General features: G+C 42.0%; 1 protein-coding gene across 2 annotated transcripts in view; it reads left to right on the forward strand.

Annotated features, from left to right (window-relative positions):
- The window catches only part of GPC3 (glypican 3), a 368118-nt gene that overhangs the window by 258599 nt on the left and 91060 nt on the right, over positions 1-18459 (forward strand). For both annotated transcript variants that reach the window (XM_031446156.2, XM_031446155.2), the window contains one exon: positions 10341-10461. In XM_031446156.2, coding sequence (XP_031302016.1) covers positions 10341-10461 — 121 coding nt within the window. The remainder of the gene's footprint in view (positions 1-10340; positions 10462-18459) is intronic.

An 18459-nucleotide genomic window follows, 5' to 3' on the forward strand; every position in this document is an offset into this window, starting at 1 on the left:
TCAGTTCACCCTTCCTGCCCTCTGTTATTCTTTACTTTTATTTTATAGCTGGCAGCCAGAGAATGGGGGTGCCAGGCCTGGGCCTGCCAAGGGCAGAGCTATTCTGATGGTCAGACCCTGGCCGCGGTAGGCTCTTGCCCCTGGGCCAGTGACTGTGTTCTGGCTCCCCTGGCCACGCCCACCATGGCCACCGGGCAAGCACTTGCTGCGCGTGTTTCCTTCTGCCACCTCAGGGCTCTGACTGCAGCCTGGACTCTGGGGCTCTGGGCGTGATTTTCAGAGAAGGCAGCAGAAGTAGCGGTTCCACTTTCTTTAGACCAGGCCTTTCAGTCTTCCTGGGCCAGTCATCACTGAGCCACCGGATTCTTGCTAGTTCCGTCTCTCTCCCAGCAGCCATGGCGGCACTCTAGGCCAGCGCTCCGGGTGTCGGGACGTGGAGTTTGGGGGGGGATCCAGCATGGTCACTAGTTGCCGATTTCATTTTCTGAGGACCAGATGAGCCAGAGCTAAAACCAGGATCTGGTCCATGAAGTCCAAACTGGAAAGAGTGTGCTAGAACCTTGGAAAATTCAGTACCTCCCACTACCAGGGTTCTGTGGCTGAGCACAGGGCTATGTAGATGCTTAATAGGTAAGTGTTGAGTAGAGGGTACTTGCAGTCTATTACTGATGGAAGACAGCAAAATTCTTTCTCCGACCCAAAAAACTCAGAACCTAGAAACTTCACCATCAGATTAGAAACCCTCTCCAAGTTATTGCCCTGACCCTAGTAAATATAACAGGTAGGTTAGAAGATTTGTTTTCACAGCAGTAAAATCTCATTAAATCAGACCCAGAAGTGGGCTGAGGTTTACACTAGTAGAAAAGGGTTTGTGATGCAAATTGATATTACTAGCAGGTGTGTATGTTGGGTGGGCTCAGTGTGGGAGCCCAGTGATTGGCCCGTAGGAACAGGACAGGGGCTGGAAGGAGTGGTGCTTGGGCTGGGGGAATTCTCTCGTCTGGCTGGCCCAAAGGGAAAGTGGCCCAGCACCTGAATAACGATGCTGACTGGGGCATAGCGCAGGAACTCTGCCATTCCCGAGGTAGGCATCGGTTTCCAGAGTGGTGCAGTCTAGCGGGTGGGACACAGTGGCAGGTTTTCCTGGCAGGGCCCAGACAAAAGTCTAGTGTAACAGGTCCTGTCACTGGCTGCAGATCTGGGGGCAAGACCCCAGGAGAACAGGCTGACAAGAGCTGGGCAGAGTAGGTCAGAGTCTCCACCATTGAAGCTGAGCTTTGGCTGACGCCTTCAGTCTCAGTTCAGTTCAACAGACATTTACTGTCTGCCCACTGTGTGCCAGGCACTGGTTAAAGCAGAGGACTGACCTAGGGGTGAATACAAACCAGGAAAGCAGGACAGAATTCAGGAAAATATAGCTAACAAGAGGAAGTCAAGTCAACATCTGGGGTTCGCCCCACCAGCATCTAATTCCAGAGCCTGAGGCCTAATAGGCCAGGCAGCTAAGCCATCACTTTCCTGCCTTTGTCACCACTGGCTCAGGGTCTAGGTAGGCCTAATCCTGCACATTGAAGGTTTGGGGCCCTGCAAGTGACCGTGGCAAAGATACGAGGAGCTGACAGCCAAACGGGCAAGGATGTTGAGCGTTCTTTTAAAGTATGTCGGCAATGCCCAGGCCTGTGACAGTAATTTGTCCTTTGCTTGTGATCTGTGGTGGTTCTTGAAATAAGGTTCAGAAGGACATCCAAAGCCACATTTGGGAGGCTGTCCTCTGCGAGAAGAAAATTCACAGGTCACACTCTTCCCCAGCTCAGATTTGCCTCTCTCGCAATCCGGTCCTGAGGCAGTGACGTGTGATTGTAGGCGGACTTTGAAGATCCCAGCATTAAAGAATTGATGTTTGTTGTGGACCCTGCAGGGACCCGGGACAAACAAAGCAGCGTTCCCAAGAGGAAGATTTGAAACAGCGCGTGGGTGTTTTCAAGAGCTGTCTAATTCATTACTTGTGACAGTTATGCAAAGTGGAAGCAGAATCTTTCCTGTCACAGAGAGGCCGCCTATGAAATGTTGGGGGGGTGGGGACAGTGAAACAGGCTTCTGACGCCCAGAGTCGGTCGCTTGGGAAACTTGGCTGTCCGGCCCGGGCCACAGGTAAATGATCCGTTCTTCAGTGGACTAAAATTAATTTTGAACCATTTGAAATCTAAACTTCCCCCCTCAGATGCCCTGTCCCCTGGAAGCTTTGTGAGGACACCTCTGCTGAAGATCTTTCCATCAGGCCTACACGCCCAGTGCTAGCTCCTCACACATCATTGCTCAGTCATAGACCAAAGGAAGCTCTGGAGCTTTTGGCCTGGTTCTTCTCCATCATCCTCAACCATTCCTACCCCTGCTCCAGTGTGTGCTTTGGCTGGAACATACTTAGACAGCTGAGACTCTCCCATTTCTTCGATTCTGTCAGTGCAGGGATGAGCAGATCTGAAGTTTCCCTTAACTATCAGTGCCAGGTTTATTCATCCTCCCACAGGAAATCCTTTTTCAGATAACATTTATTGAACACCTACTATGTGTTCGGTTCTTTCACATCATGATAACAGCAGCCCTCACATGCACATGCTGGGCCTGCTTCTAAACGTATCGCCTGTGTCATCTCAGTTCACTACCAGTCACTGTATCCACTCATCCTCAGAGCAAATGGAGTCACACAGTGTCAGCTTTCGAACCTCTGTCTTGACTGCAAGACCAGTGCTCTTTCCACTGCTCGACTCAGCTTTTCCAAAATGTATTATGTCTTTGCTACTAAACTGTAGACCAGATTGAATTTTACCTCTTCAGAATCATTATTGATCATTCTTTTGAACATCAGTTACTTTCACGCAATGTTTTCATGCGTTAAGGTGTGTGACCTGTTCTTTGACCCCTTCTTCTCAGCCCTTCGATTTGGGAGGAAGTTACAGCTCCAGTCACATTCCACCAGCAGTGATGCCAGTAATAATTTAGATGCCTCCTGCTTGGTCTCTCAGGGGCTCAGTTTGCCCATCTGTAAGAGGAGAACATTGGCCTCCATGATTTCAGGGGTCCTTTCCAACTCTGATATTTTCCTGAGTTGAAATCTAACTGAAAAAAAAAAAAAAACTAACATGTAAAGATCATTTCCTTTTGGTTTAACTCCAGTGGGACAAGAAAACATTTGGTTTTCCAGGCTAGTTCTCTGGGCTAGAAGGACTTGGGTAATGAGTTTGGGGTGACTTAATAATAAATCGCCATCACGCACCATGCTCTGTTACCTCTCCACCCCCAGTTATTGAGCTTTGAATTGCATTTTTTCCCCTGTTTTTGTAAGGATTAAACTGGGTCAGATTCCTCTTGTCCTGGGTATGTTCCCCTCAAGGACACCACTCAGAGAACCCTCCCCCAGCCCCGCCCGTGCGCCCTGGCTTGTACCCAGGCTGCCCGTGGTCAGGGCTCAAAGCCCAGGAGGCGGCTCTCACCGGCGTTCCCACACATCAGGCTCTGCCTGTCCTGACGTTCTCACAAGAATCACTTTTGCTTCCTTATTTACTTTTCTCCTTCCTTACCTCCTGGCTTCTTTGCAGAGTGGCCTCTTCGGACAAACATTCAGGGGATCCCATCTCAAGCATAGACTTCTCACTCCAGCGGGTGATAGCAACTTCTCATGCTTCCCTCACCATATGGAAAATATTCTTTGCTTCTCTAGGTTTAAATGACTTCTTGATTATATTCCAAGACCAATCTTTTAGTCTCTCCTCGCAGTGAGGTTTGACACTAGGCTAAAAACAGATTCTAATACAGTTCTTCCCTTAGATAGCTAATGTGCACTAAATGAAAGATAAATGGCTGTACACCTCCCTGGTTTCTTCTCTAGCTTTTCCTTCCTTTTGGTTGAAATCTGTTTGTAATCTCTGAAAGGCTATTGTCTGAGAACCGAGGTACTTCTGGGAGTACAGTGGTCTGTCTGTTTCTAGCACTCTCCCAGCTAAAGTTTGCTCTCAAGTGGTGCTGCTCTGCCCACAATTATGAAAAACATTTTTCTTTAAATATGAGCATAAAGAAAGAGAAAGCAAATTGTTGCTATCTTTCTTAAGCATATTTACAAAACTCAGCTATTTCCACCTTTGCTTTATTTTTCTGTTCATTTATGTAAATTGACCACATCTTGGATAGGGAAAAAACAATTTTCTTAGTCCTCTTAATAAGATGTTTTTTTCTACCCTGTGTTCTAGTTTGTTTTTAAAGCTATTTATACTCTTTAAATTATCCCATTTTTCCACAGTGATTCTTGTGGCCGGAGTACTTTCCAAGGAAACAATCTGATAAATCACTCAGTTTGGGGTTAAGGGCTACTTGCAATACTGCAGTCTTTCCATAAGATGGCGCTCTGAGAATGTGAGATCTGTAACTTACTTGTAGACAAGCTATAACCTCAGCAGCAAACTATTGTGAAATCAAATATTTGGTGGTTGAAGGAGGAGCGAGTTAGTCCTTCTAAGACTTACTTTCAAACACTTGCCACCATTCAAATGCCTAGGAGAAGGAAAGTGAATTTCTAGCAACTTCTCTCTCCTAAATCAGTACCAGCAATGTGCATTTAAGGAACATTTTAAAGAAGGAATTTCTTCTAAAGGTGGGTGTGCTAACTACTTGCGCTGTTGGAAGAGCCCCTCCCTGGGTCTCAGTTTCTTCATCTACACGATAGTGGTTTGGGTCAGATGATCTCTTAAGGGTGTTTGCATTTCGAACGTTCTGCCTTTGAATGTACTGCTTCCCTTCCGTACACCCGAGCTGCCTCAGCCAGCGTAGCACAGGAAGAAAAGATCGCCCATTTTACGCTTGTTTGACTCTATTCCTCTTCTACAAGTGCTCTCTTCGCTCCAACTGTCCCAAGACCAGCATGCCTAGATACCCTGTTTTAATTAGGTTTGTTTTCTCTTTACGGCTTTTGCACAGGTTTTCTTTCCCCCACCTTCTCCTCCCCCATCCCCAACCGGTCTGCCTGAACAGAAGCATGTCCCCCTTTCACTTCACAAATAGAGTTTGCTTGGTTCTGGGGCAGGCATTTTCCTGCTCAGCAGATACCAAACTGTATGGGGGAAGGAGACACCACGTGTAATCCTTAAAGATGACACTGGTGACATCACATAGAACATGTCCAACTAAGAAGAGTTTAGATTTAGGAGGTAGGAGCTTCTCTCTATTTTTCCTGCTCTACTGGCCAGTGTTCATTGCCAGAACCATGTCAAAGCTTTAGGAAGGAAACAGTGAGAAGACAATTAATCTAATTAGAGATGAGTGTTACTAAGTAGGTAACCAACCCATCCTTAAATTCCCCCATGGCCAGTGGTGTCCCTGTTCCTGACATGCGGGGCAGTCTGGATGAGGAGAACTGTGGCTGCAATGGTTCATCTTCACTCCAAGCCTGTCATGACCCATTGTACACCAGTGGACAGAGGGAGGGAGTGGAAATGAAATGCTGAATTCATTAATTCCCTAATGTAATGCTACAGAGACACCTGTAACTGAGTCCCTTTGGGCTTGAAGTTCGAAGCATGCATGTTACATAAAATTCCCTGGGGGTGCATCGCACATGTCGCATTGCTCTAACACAGGGAGGCATTGAACACAAAATTCTCCTGCATTCGTTTTCCTGTTGTCCTTGGAGATTTCAAGTCACCTTTGGTTTGTCTAGTGCTGTGGTGGTGGCAGTGGGGGAGTGAGGTGTGATGGAGGATTATTTATTTTTCTAACTTCAGCACCTTATCTCCCAAGAATGGAAATATTTCACTGAATAGTGATGCCGTCAGACCTCTGTTAGGGAGAAGAAGCTCCATACACAGGGCTCTCCCCAAGGACTTTTAAAGGGCAAACCCAGGAATCTGCTGAATAGGTGCCGAGAGCCAAGAGCTGAGAGCCCGTTGTTGCAGGCGGCCTTGTAGACCATTACAAGTAGCGTGCTAATTGTCTCATACAATGGGGCAGCGTGGTATGGAAACGTCAAATACTTAGTCAGCATACAGTATTTCTAAGGATGCAATAGTAGCAGAGCGGTTAAGAACAGAGGCAGCTAGACATGGACTCGAAAGGTTCAAGCTCCAGCTTTGCTGTTGACTAGCTATGTGACCTTGGGCCATTGGCTTCACTTCTCTGGGCCTCAGTTTTCTCTTCAGCAGAAAGAGGCTAATAATACTGTCTATCCCATAGGGCTGTTAGGTGGACTACGTGCGGTGATGCCGGTTTTGGTTTTCCCCTGTGCTTGGAGCGGTCTCTCGCACGGGGGAATCGCTCCGTGCTGACAGCGAGTGTGATTGTAAGCACCGTGAGGATCTTTAGGTAGTACAAAAGGGAACTGACCAAGCCTCCGCCTTCAAAGAGCTCGCAGACTATACGAGCTGGCAGATGGAATGAACAAGAAAGGAACACAAGCAACTCAGGCTGGTACCACAGTACCTTTAGATGCAAGGGCAGCAGGTCAGGATGAAGCAGTGGTTCAGGGGGGCCCTCAGTTCTCATCAGGAGAGGACTTAAGGCATCTACAGGGCAGGAACTTGAATGGCTTTTTGGCCTCTGTTTGGAGAGAGGGCCCTGGTAATACACATTCATAGTCACATTCTCACAAATATACTGACTGTCCTTTTGAAATAGGCAGTTACCTCACTGACAAGTAGTAAACATATAGGATGTGTTTAATCTAACAGAGTCGAGTTTGTGACCTGGTGATACCATCTGAGGTTTGAAGGAATCCCAGGATGGCACTGCATACATTGGCCCAAATCTGTGCCCTCATAAGAAATCACCTTTAAGCCTGGGCTCTAGCCAGGGCCAGCATAAGTCTTATTAACAAGAAGGATTTCCCATAGGCCCTGAGCTATGCATAGGAATTAGCCCCACTTTTTTATTTTCCTTTTGCTTTCTTGGTTTCATTTGGTTTTCTCTTTTGCCTTAAAACGTAACTACTAGCTAAAATTTCACTCATTAAAAATTAAATTATTTGAAAGGTTTTAAAATGTAAGAGATATAGAAGGACATAAAAGAAAAAAGTAAAACTTCCCCAATATCTTACTCACTGGAAGTAAATGCTTTTAGCATTGTTTTGGTGAATCCATCTAAAAATTTTCTGTGTATATCTGAACACACATGAAGTTTATGAGACTAATGCACATGCAGACCATTTTTTTTCCCTTACTGCAAATGGAATCACACTGTATGTTGTAGCCACTACTTGTATCTGTTGCAATATATCTTGGATTTGGCTCCATATCAACACATATAGATCTACTTTGTTCTTTTAATGTCTGCATAGTATTCCACATTAACATTCATGGCTTTTAAGATGCTGTTCTACATTTTGTCTGGGTGAGGAGAAAAGGATAGAGAGGTGAGAAAAAGACATGCTGTTGGGGCTTGGAGGAGATGTACTGAGATGCCTGAAGGGATAGGGCAAGAACACAGAGTTTGAAAATAGTGCCACTGTATTTTAGCATCAGTCGAACCAGTACTTTTGGTTACTGCTTTGTGGAGTAAATAAAATAAAGAAAGTTGTAGGTCTAAGCCATAGACCAGCTTTTCCCAACTCTTCTGTAACTAAAATCCTTGCTTAATTTTCTTGAGTTTTTTGAGGATTGAAATAGCACATGGATAGAGCCAAACAGTGGGTGCTATTTTGACTTCCAAAAAGTTTGGCAAGCTTTTAAACTCAAAGCTGTTTTTAAAAACTTGAGTCACTATGTGATTGGGGAGCACTGTTTAGTTGTAGCTCCTTATCCATGTCTAGGAGATAAGAAACAACAACAACAAACAATAAAGCTAAAGGGGCACTCTTTGAAATGGCAGAAAATAAGACAATAGGGCCACAAGGCATCATCTATGGGACTAATTTGATTCAATAGTTATAAATGATTGAGAAGAGGGAGCACCGGGCAGAATCATTAAGTTGGCAGATATCTTTACACTCTTCCAGCGAGGATAATAAACTTCAGGAAGATGTTTGTCTTGTAGGAGTGGTCAGGAAAGCGGCCGGCAAGCTTTGATATGAGCAAGTCCAAGGTCATGTCTCTAGGGACACATTCCTGAAGTTCATTTCAGAAGATTTACAATGAGCCTTACCTCTTTACCTGTGAAGAGGGTCTCTGCTTCAGGACTCAGTAAAAGATGGAGTTTGGTATCATCAAGAGGGAGATGATATTTAAACAGACAACATTATATATGAACATAAAAAAAGGAGGCTAGCAGGGAGCTGATTCCCACCACACATATAAACAAAGCCTGTTGCTTTACATTACCTTAGTACAGCCCCCAAAAGCAACTGGTATGTGTTGGTTGGTGTGGTGACCTGTATATTCACTGGCTTTTAAAGTTAGGTAAACTGAATATGAAAGTTAAATAAACTAAATATTGTTAGGCTACCATTTTAGAAGAAATGCAATCAGATGTTCTCTTCAACTTTCGTACAAAATATTTTCCTTCTCAGAAGATGACTCTTAATTATGAAAGTCAGACCTGGATTTCCTGACCTCTCTGCTACCGTGCACGGTAGCATGAAAGCACATCCTTAATATCACCAGATGCATTATATCATGGAGGGGAGCACAATCAGATCAGTATCCTCTGAAGTTGTGAAGTTTTCAGTAATAAAGAGATAATGAAGTCTGCCCTATCACCTCACAGTGGGCTTGAGAAGCTCAAAGGAGCTGAGAGATATGAAACTGCTTTGTAGAATGCTGTGCAAAAATACAGTAGTATTAATTATTCCTTGTATGTCGTAATTTGGGATTAGAAATATAAATTGATTACATTTTAGGAACTTATCCTTTATAGGTATTCATGCAAATGTACCAAGATTGGAACACAAGGATGTTCTTTGCAGCACTGTTTATATTAGGAAGATATTAGAAGTACCTCAATTGTGTATCAGAAGGAATTAGATAAATTGTCATATGGCCATTCAGAGGAATAAGAACAAGGCAGTTTTTTATGTTGTGACATGGAAATATATCCAAGATATATATTAAGTGATAAGAAGTTGCAAATCAGTATGACTAGTATGATTCCAACTTTGCTTAAAATTACATCTTGGTATATGCATGGGAAAACCCGAGAAGAATACATATCGAACTGTTAACCTTGTTCTCTCTTGGAAGGGTACGACAATGCAAGCTCTTTTCTTTCATGCTTTGTTTATTTCTATACTGTGTGAATTGTTTACAATGAGCACTGTTACTTTTGTAATTAAAAATATAAGTATAAGAAACATGAATTTGTCCTTAATTCAGCTGCCCTATTGTTAAAAAATTACATTTTTGAAAGTGTATGAAGTGAGAGCAGAAGACCTGCGAATTTTTCCATTCCTTTAAGAAAATATACCATTATCAGGATGAAGAAAAAGCAAAACAGAGATCAAAAACTTTTTTCCCCTTTGGGAACAGTGTTCTGGTCTTTCTCCATGATGAAAGATAAAGGAAGAAATGAAATCTGTTTCTTGGTTTTGTTTGGCGTTTGTTTGCTTTGTTTTGCAAGATGAGGACTAACTCTGTGTACAGCCCTGGAACCATAAGGGGCAGCAAAGAGACCACCTCAGTAGTGAATTACTGTCCCAGTCAAAGTTGGCAAAGTCCCACACTGAAGGGCAGAATCGCCCGGCTTGTAAATATTGCCCATTGTCATATGGTGAGGATGTCCATAGATACTTTGACTCTTCAGTCCTGAAGTGAAAGGCTAGGCTGATCCTGGGGAAGCACATTAAAACCTTCCCTTGAACTGGTGGTCTGTTTTCCTGGGGAGAACATGGACGGAGGCTGCCAAATGGCTTGGGAAAGCCTCCTGAGAAGCAGCCCAGCTCCCAGGCCTGCAGGAAATGATGGGAGGAGGAAGTGGAGAAGAAAGAAGAGGTAAAGAACATGCAAGAGTCTTTCTCCTTCAAATGAGTAGACAGCACACTCAGAATTAAGGTCCTTTCTGTGTCTTCCCTGGCCAGGACCCAGGACCTCCCTTAGGAGCCCTCCTCACCCTGCATGCTCCTCTGCACTCCACACCAGACTGAGAGCCCAAGAAGGGCAGAGACCTTGTCTGTCTCGTTCATTGTTGTATCCCCAACACCTGGAATAAAAGGGTGGTGAATTAATACTTGTTGACTGTTGAATGAACATTCTCCACTATAAATGGACTCTGTCTGGAGTGGTCTACCCTTGAACCATTCAATCATTCCCTGGGTTGGAAGGCCAAAGAGAGCTTGTGGTCAGCTTGACCACTGGTGCCGAATACAATCAGCTTGCACTTTGTTTGACACTCTCTTGTAACGCAGCTTTTCTTTACCTTCATGTTTCCAGATACAGCCAAAAGGCAGCGAGGAATGGAATGAAAAATCAATTCAACCTCCATGAGCTGAAAATGAAGGGCCCTGAGCCAGTGGTCAGTCAAATTATTGACAAACTGAAGCACATTAACCAGGTATGTGTCTATCCAAGAAAAATGGAAATGGCCAAAAATGAAGGATGGATGGTGTCCAGGGTTCAAACTGTATTCTTGGGCTTTTGGAGAGGCAGCCATTGTTCCATTGTTCACTGTCTTCAAAAATTCTCTCTGCTAAAAAGGACTTCTGATCCTTGTTTTTCACCCCTCTTTTAAATTATAAAGAAAATATTGTAATAGAAGAGAAAGCTTGGAAAACAGAGGGAAAAGTATTTCTCACAATCCCACTAGTCTATACTGTTTTCATTTTTTCACATGTTCTTTTTAAATATTTGTTGAGAAAATCACACTTACAAAGACTTTTTCCATAACTGGAAGTATACAAGTGATGTCTAGTTCTTAAAATTAACAGTATATTGGAAATATTTTTTCATGTAGCCACAGAGCTTCATATTAATCATTTTTGTGGCCACATAAGATTCCTTTTAGTATTAATTATAATTAATCAGCCTGCTTTTGCTGTGCATTCAGATTGCTTCAAATTTTTACCATTATAAATGAAACTACCTCTTTATGCATAGTGCTGTCTCCTGATCTTAGATCAGTTCCTTAAAATCCTGGAGTTATTGAGTCAAAGGATATGAGCATTTTGATGCATGTTTCCAAACTCCTTTCCAGTGGAGGTGTACGAGCTTTCACTGCCCCGAGCAAGATATGAGAAGACCAGCTCTGCTGCACCATTGCCAACTTCTGACTCACTGCCACGCACAGAAACACCCACAGATACCCTTGACCTATACAGTTTTTCCTTTCAGAGGGAGTTTAGTAACTAAGACACAAATAGAAATTAGTCGTACCATCTGCTTGTGATTGCTTTGTGACTACAGTAAAAAAAAAATAAAAGCCATCAAAAGTGCCACCATATAACCAGAGTAACAGCGTTCCTACCCCATGATCCATGGGTGGAAGGGCCCTGGCACCACTGACTTCTGTTTGTAGCCTAGGAAGAACTTTTTTTGATTTGGTTTTGGTTTGTTTGTTTGTTTGTTTTGGGGAGAGAGGTAATTAGGTTTATCTATTCATTTCTTTTAATGGAGGTACTGGGGACTGAACCCAGGACCTCGGGCATGCTGAGCATGCACTCTACCACTGAGCTGTACCCTTCCCACCCCCAACCAGGAAGAACTTATCGAAACTAAAATCCTTATACAAAGACAGAGGTTTGTGGATGAAGACATTGACATGATTTTGTTTTTTAATATAAAGTTTAGCAGTGAAATTTTTGTGATTCTTAGGAAATGTTTGGAAGGGCTTTCTAATAGCAATACATTTCACTGCAAATGGCATTGTGAAAATATTTACTACACATCTGAGGGTGACTCTTCCAGTGCCTAATAAAGCAGTCTGTACTCCCTGAGCACTTACTAAATAGCTGTTACTGCTGCTGAGCACATGACAGCGGCAGGATTTGCACAACAGACCCTTCTTTGGGTGAACTCACAACCTCGTGAAGTTCTATAAAGTCTGGTTAGTTATAGTATGATTATTTCAAAACACATCTCTGAAGAGTTCAGAGTACAACGTAAAGCACTAACTGCGGAACGGGTACGCTTTACCTGGGGACAGTGACAGTATCCTCTGCATTGTCCTCTGAATTTTTTCCAAATTATCTCAAACTAAATGTGTCTAGGTGACTCATCTCAACTGGTTAGACCCAAGGACTGGTGAGGCCAAAATCTCAGGGTCCATCACTGTGCCCCTGATTTTAAATGAACAATATTGTCAACAGATCTCTTTGGTCAACAGCCATTAAGGAATACCAACTGTGTGCTCATCCAGGTGCCAGGGAGTCTGAGAATTCAAAAGAACTCTGTTTTTACCACTTCCTGAGAGGGGAAGCACACGTGTGGAAAATGTTTAAGTACAAATCAAAGGCAGCCTCTCATGAAGAGCCAGGAGAGAGAAGCTACTCCTCAGTTTTGAGTGGTTTGCTTAGGCCTGTGGTGGGCTAGGCTATTGGGAGAAGGATTTCACAAGGCAGGCCAGACAGAGATCCTGGAAAAAGGGAAAGCTGCATCAAACATGGGCTTCTATATAACCTAACAGCCACTAAAGCTATTTATAGCATGCCCCTGTAGTGAAGACTTCTAGGTGTTTGTTATCAATACTACGGGAGACCACGCAGTAGAGTGAAAAGAATACGGCTTTGGCAGCCGCTCACCTGAGCCTGCCCGCTCTCCCCTTGCCAGTGTACTATTCATCCTTTATTAAATTCTCACTTTACTTAAAAAAAAAAAAAAAGAATATGGGCTTTGGATCCAGATGGACCTGAATCCAGCTGTGGATCTTATGAGATATATAACCTTGGGCAAGTCATTCAAGTCTCTGAGCCTTAGTTTTCTCCCCCGTACATAGTGTATAGAGTCATCAAAACCTCTTCTTATGAGATTGTTGTGAGGATTAGAAATTAAAATATCATTCTATAAAATGTATACATAATCATGTAGTTTACATACACACAAATATAGATAATTGCATGTGTGTGACAGAGTTAAGATGATTCTTATATTCAGGATTTTCTCTATATGCAGGACTTGAGTGGGTTTGAAAGGGAGCAGAATTCCAACACTTTTTGCTGCTCTAATTCTGTTTGGGTGGATCAAAGACATCCCTTTAATGCATCTCTTCTTTTCTCTCCCATATTGTTTCCTTCTTTTTCTTTACGCTCACTTCCAGCCACCAAAGCTGAAGCCACCTCATAGGTAGGGAGGTGTGTATTGTCAGCGTCGAAAAGGTCACCATTACAACTCCTTTCTCCTACCTCTGCTGTGGATGTATGTGTGAACATTTTTGGTTCCCTTACAAATACCATTGAGCAACCAATTAATTCTCATTGATAGACCAGTTTTACCTGTTTAAGTTAAGCTCTTGAAATTGGTTGGGCTCCAAACACAAACATTGATTTTTTTTTTTCCTCATCTGTGGTTTTACATGGCCAAAACACATCTTCCTTCAGATTTTCAATAAAATTCCTATTTAGCTGTGATTGAATCTGAAAGTGAGCCACTTTAGGGAAGTCATAAGGAAGAAGGTTATGATGCTGATGATGGTAATGTGTTTTATTTGTATGGCATTTAACCACCTTTCAAAGTGATTACATGTCCTAAAAGTCTAACTGCTTATATTGGAAAAAACATCCAAGCTGGAATTGTGTAAGATAGAGTACCATCACAGAATCATTCTCTTCAGGAACCCATTGTTACCCTCGGATATTATTTCATCCTCACTGCCTCCTGGGAGGTAAGTGATAATGTTTCCCCCTTTTTTATAGGTAGGGAAACTGAGGCAGAAAACCATGGAAGGCTGTGTGGGCATGCGGCCAAAACATCCAGTAAGTTCAGTTGAAAATTCAATCATCCAGATGTTGTTTCCCCTACACTGCCAAACATCTGGATTCACTGAAGGCCTGACAGAATTGCCCTAAAGTTTTAGTGATGAGAAGGTAGAATCAAGTGAACTTGCCCAAGTTCATGTGTAAGTGAGCGGTGAATCCAGGAGTGTAATGTCATCTTCCTAAGCCCCTTCCTTGGTGCTGGATGTATTAAACTACAGTAAGATGCTCCAGCACACACCACAATGAACACAGACCTTCTCAGGATGCACGTCTGCTCCTGTGTATCCATCCAGATGGACTGCAGCGAGGCCATTTATGAGCACATCCCAGAATAACTCTTCACTTTCTTCCATGGAAATTCTCAGCTGCCTCCTTTCAGGTTGTGGTTGCTGTTGATAGCACTGGAAATAATATACTCACTAAGGGAATAAAGTAACATTATTTCCATATTGATAGTCCCATGGTGTAACCTGGAGGGGATGGGTTCAGGGTCAGGCCTGGGCCTCTTTCCTGGGAAGGCCTGCAGGTGTGGAATGTTCTCCCCTCCTCCTTCCAAGCCCCAGTTCATGTGTAACATTCCCACGATTGGAAATGAGGACCTTTTTATTTCCTTTTCAGTTTCTAATTTGTGTGAGGATTTATTGTCTTGTGTTAGGAGAGGAATTGAATTCTTTTACGTCCTCAGTGTCAGTCCTAGAATTTGCTGGGCCATATTGCTTTAAAATTTTTTATTTTTCTTAGTATCCTGCTCCAAGGCTCCTGCATGGAGAGAAGACCCCACAGATACCAAAAATGATCACAATACATTCTTATCCCTATGATACTGCAGGCCGTTTGTCCTCTAATCCAGTTTTGTCAGTAACATTCTCTCTAAGAGTAGCTGTGTAGTTAATGCTCATTTAGCAGTCCCTAAACTACTACAGAAATTATTGTACCCAAGGAAAATCTATCTGTTTATTGTTTTTCCCCAGTTTCAGTTGAGGTTCAAATGAAATTCCAGAAATTGTTTTCCAGCCCGTTCTAAACAGTTGAAGCCAGAGCAGTCAGTACCTGCCCATGTGATGTCAGAGCTATTCATTCAAAATTGGATAAAGTCTCATCTGTTTGGGATGGTTGAAATGTCCTGCTGAATGGTGGGGGAGTGGACGAGGTGGCCTCTTAAGATTCCTTCCAGCCGTGTGATTCCGTGATTTGTGGCTCAAGGTCAGGCTTTAACCCAGCACCCTCTTGTGAACAAGACTTGTGACTTTATTCTCTGCTCCACTACTCTTTTTAAAACACCCTGTTCCCAGGTCATCCCTTTCTACTTTGTAACCTCTCATCTTTTCAGAGATTCTTCCCTTCCCACCAGTCTTCCAGCCTGGGCAGATGGAACTTAAACTTGCCCTTCCCCCCACCCAATTCTTCTGTTCTCTTGCCTTGTTCTCATTAGGCTGTGAAGACATTAAACTATATAAAAAAAAAAAACACTTTTGCATTTATCACCCCTAAGTTTCCTTCCTCCAGAACCAGATAGGTGACCTGTCTTCAGATCATGTTAGCCCTGGGACGCCATATGAATGATAATAATTCTGCCATAAGTTTGCATAGCACAGTCCAGTTTGTAAAGCTCTTTCGTGTACATTGTATAAATTGGTCTTCACCATGGCTCTGAGAAGCAGACATTATTATCTAGATTTACTAGATGAAGAAACGGTGGGTACTAGCAGACTCATTGACCTATGTATATTAAGTGGTAGAACTGGACCTAGAATCCAGGGCCACTGATGCCAGTCTCTGTGCTCTTTCCTTCTTCATCTTTAAAGACACGGCACACCTTGCTATGGTTAACGTGACCCATATATAAAAGATGTGCAGAAGCACAGATAGCAGAAACTCCTTAATTTGTCTAACGATTTCTAAGTCCCTCACATCCTAATGTCTATGGTCTGAAGCTCTAAAATCAGCAGCAAAGAAAGAATAAGCACATGTTTACCAAATCTCAATTGGCAAGATTCTTAGACAACTAAGCATCACACTGTATGATGTGGAAACTGAGGCACTTTGTGACCTGGGTTTGAGTTATAGACAACAGACAAACTTTCTATTAGCTATCTGTAATTCATTAAATGATTTTAAGTGGTCAAAGAAAATTTTAAATGTGCAGCAGACAGTGGAATGTCTCCACTTCAATCCCCCTTCATAAACACCTGAAAAGTATTTTTTTAGATACCTGACAGATTGCTCTGGTATCATGAAAAGACACTAACTTTTGAAATAGAAAGTTAACATTTTAATAAGTTAATTAGTAAAGTTGTTACGTGTCAGAAAATTACCCAGGACTTTTCTTAGCATGTGATTTAAAAAATCTTCAAACGAATCTCAGGCATGATCGAAAACACTTGGAGTCACTTTTTTCAGAGTCTTCTTGCAATAAAACCACTGAGAGTTACAAAATGTGGGCCTACTCTAATGGTTGCTGAAAGAGCTAACACTGATCTAAAATTCTAAATAAAGGAGAAACCTTTTGAGAGTCAAATTTAAATAAAAGGCCTTTCCAAATGGAATTATGTCCCACTGTCTGTCACACTTCTTCACATACAAGTAGTGTGGCAGAACTCTAGAAACTGCCATTTCCTTATGGAGCTAGAGTGTGTGTATGCTTGTGTGTGTGCATGTGTGTGCATGTGTGTGCACGCACACGCACGTGTGTGTGAAAGACAGAGTATCTACAACAGCATGTTAACGAGAGAAGATGAATGACTTTTGAGTTACAAAAGGACAACGTGAGATTGTCTTTAAATACCAGACCTAGACTCTGTGGAGCTAAAACACGATTTCATGAAGTAAAAGGGAGTTAGCTGCTGCATTCCAGAACACATTTATCATTAAAAAAATCTTCTGTCATTTTCCTTAATAGCCTGAAAAATAATTACAGTGTCTGGTGCCTTTGGGGAGCATGTGTTTTTAATATCTTAATTACCATGTACAGTTTAATAACACTGCACCAAATGAATTCCCAAGGATTTCATATTAAATTTCTTGAAAATGAACTATTTGCTTTATTTAGAATATACAGGATTAAAGGGACTTAAATTGGGTCATGTATTTTCATCCTTGCATATTGAATTAAATTACTCAAAAATGGAAAATTAGTCAAGAGTGGTAAGCCAACGTATTGTTGATTGCAGTGTTGTGATTTTGACTTAGCAATGAAGGGAAATAGCTGATCTTTTTTCATTGCAGTATTATACTCTGTCATATGCTTTTTTTCTTTTTTTAGTTAGAACTATTGGAAGTGTTAGCTATGGGAAGACAAAGTCTACACGAAAAGGGAATTCTATCAAATTATAAAGCTACCAGGTTTACAAAGTTAGAAATATATCTCCAAAATATCTCTGAAATCCATAGGGTCTCATATTCTATTTACATTTACCTACTGGCCAAAGGCAACACAACCTTTTTAAAATAAATGGTTACAAATGATTGCTCTCTACCCCACAAACCTTGATTATAAGCAGTTTATCAGTATATGTATGTTCAAATACTATCTGGAAATTCAGAGACAACTTTTACCCAGGTATATTTATGAATATATATCCTGCCTCTGGACTGTCAGCTCCTAAAGTTCAGGATCATGCACACAACTGTTTCCTCTAACACCCAACATAGTATCATATACAGAATAGACACTCATACACAATATTTTATTGATCAATTCATTCAGAGAACTCAACCTTTGCTGCCCTCAATTTATTTCTAAATTTAGATTCCATTTAAGGTACTTTTCACATCCAATGTTAACCAGTTTCTGTGCTAAAGGGTAGGGTTACATAAGTGCAGGATTATAGTTTGCAGGAGCCTTTAGGTCATAGGATTCAACCCTCTGATTTTACAGATGAGGAAATTAAAGCCAAGAGAGGGAAATGACTTGTCCAAAGTCATACTATGAGTGAATGACAAAGCTTGGACTCAAAAACGAGCAACTTAATATTCTAGAGCCTTTGCTGTGCTTCCAAAGGCTCCTACATGATGCAGTGCAAAGCATGTTTGCAAACATGAAAGCACATTTTTTTTTTTACTTAAGTATAGTTGGTTTATAAGCTGTATTAGCTTCTGGTGTATAGCGAACTGATTCAGTCATACATACATACATTTTTTTTCATAGTCTTTTCCATTATATCTTACTACAAGACATTGAATATAGTTTCCTGTGCTATACAGTAGGACCTTGTTGTTTGTTTATTTTATATATAGTAGTTTGTATCTGCTAATCCCAAACTCCTAATTTATCCCTCCCCCCTTTCCACTTCAGTAACCATAAGTTTGTTTTCTATGTCTGTGAGTCTGTTTCTGTTTTGTAAATAAGTTCATTTGTATATTTTAGATTCTACCTATAAGTGATATCATGTGATACTTGTCTTTTCTGCCTTACTTTACTTAATATGATCATCTCTAGGTCCATCCATGTTGCTGCAAATGGCATTATTTCATTCTTTTTTATGGCTGAGTAGTACTCCATTGTGCACACGTGTGTGTATATAAACCACATCTTTATCCAGTCATCTGTCAGTGAACATTTTGGTTGCTTTCATGTCTTAGCTACAGTAAATAGCAAGCACATTGTCTTATACAGTACTCCCAATCATAGCAGAAGCCTGTCC

This window comes from Camelus dromedarius, chromosome X (genome assembly GCF_036321535.1).
Source record: "Camelus dromedarius isolate mCamDro1 chromosome X, mCamDro1.pat, whole genome shotgun sequence".
Classification (NCBI taxonomy): domain Eukaryota; kingdom Metazoa; phylum Chordata; class Mammalia; order Artiodactyla; family Camelidae; genus Camelus; species Camelus dromedarius.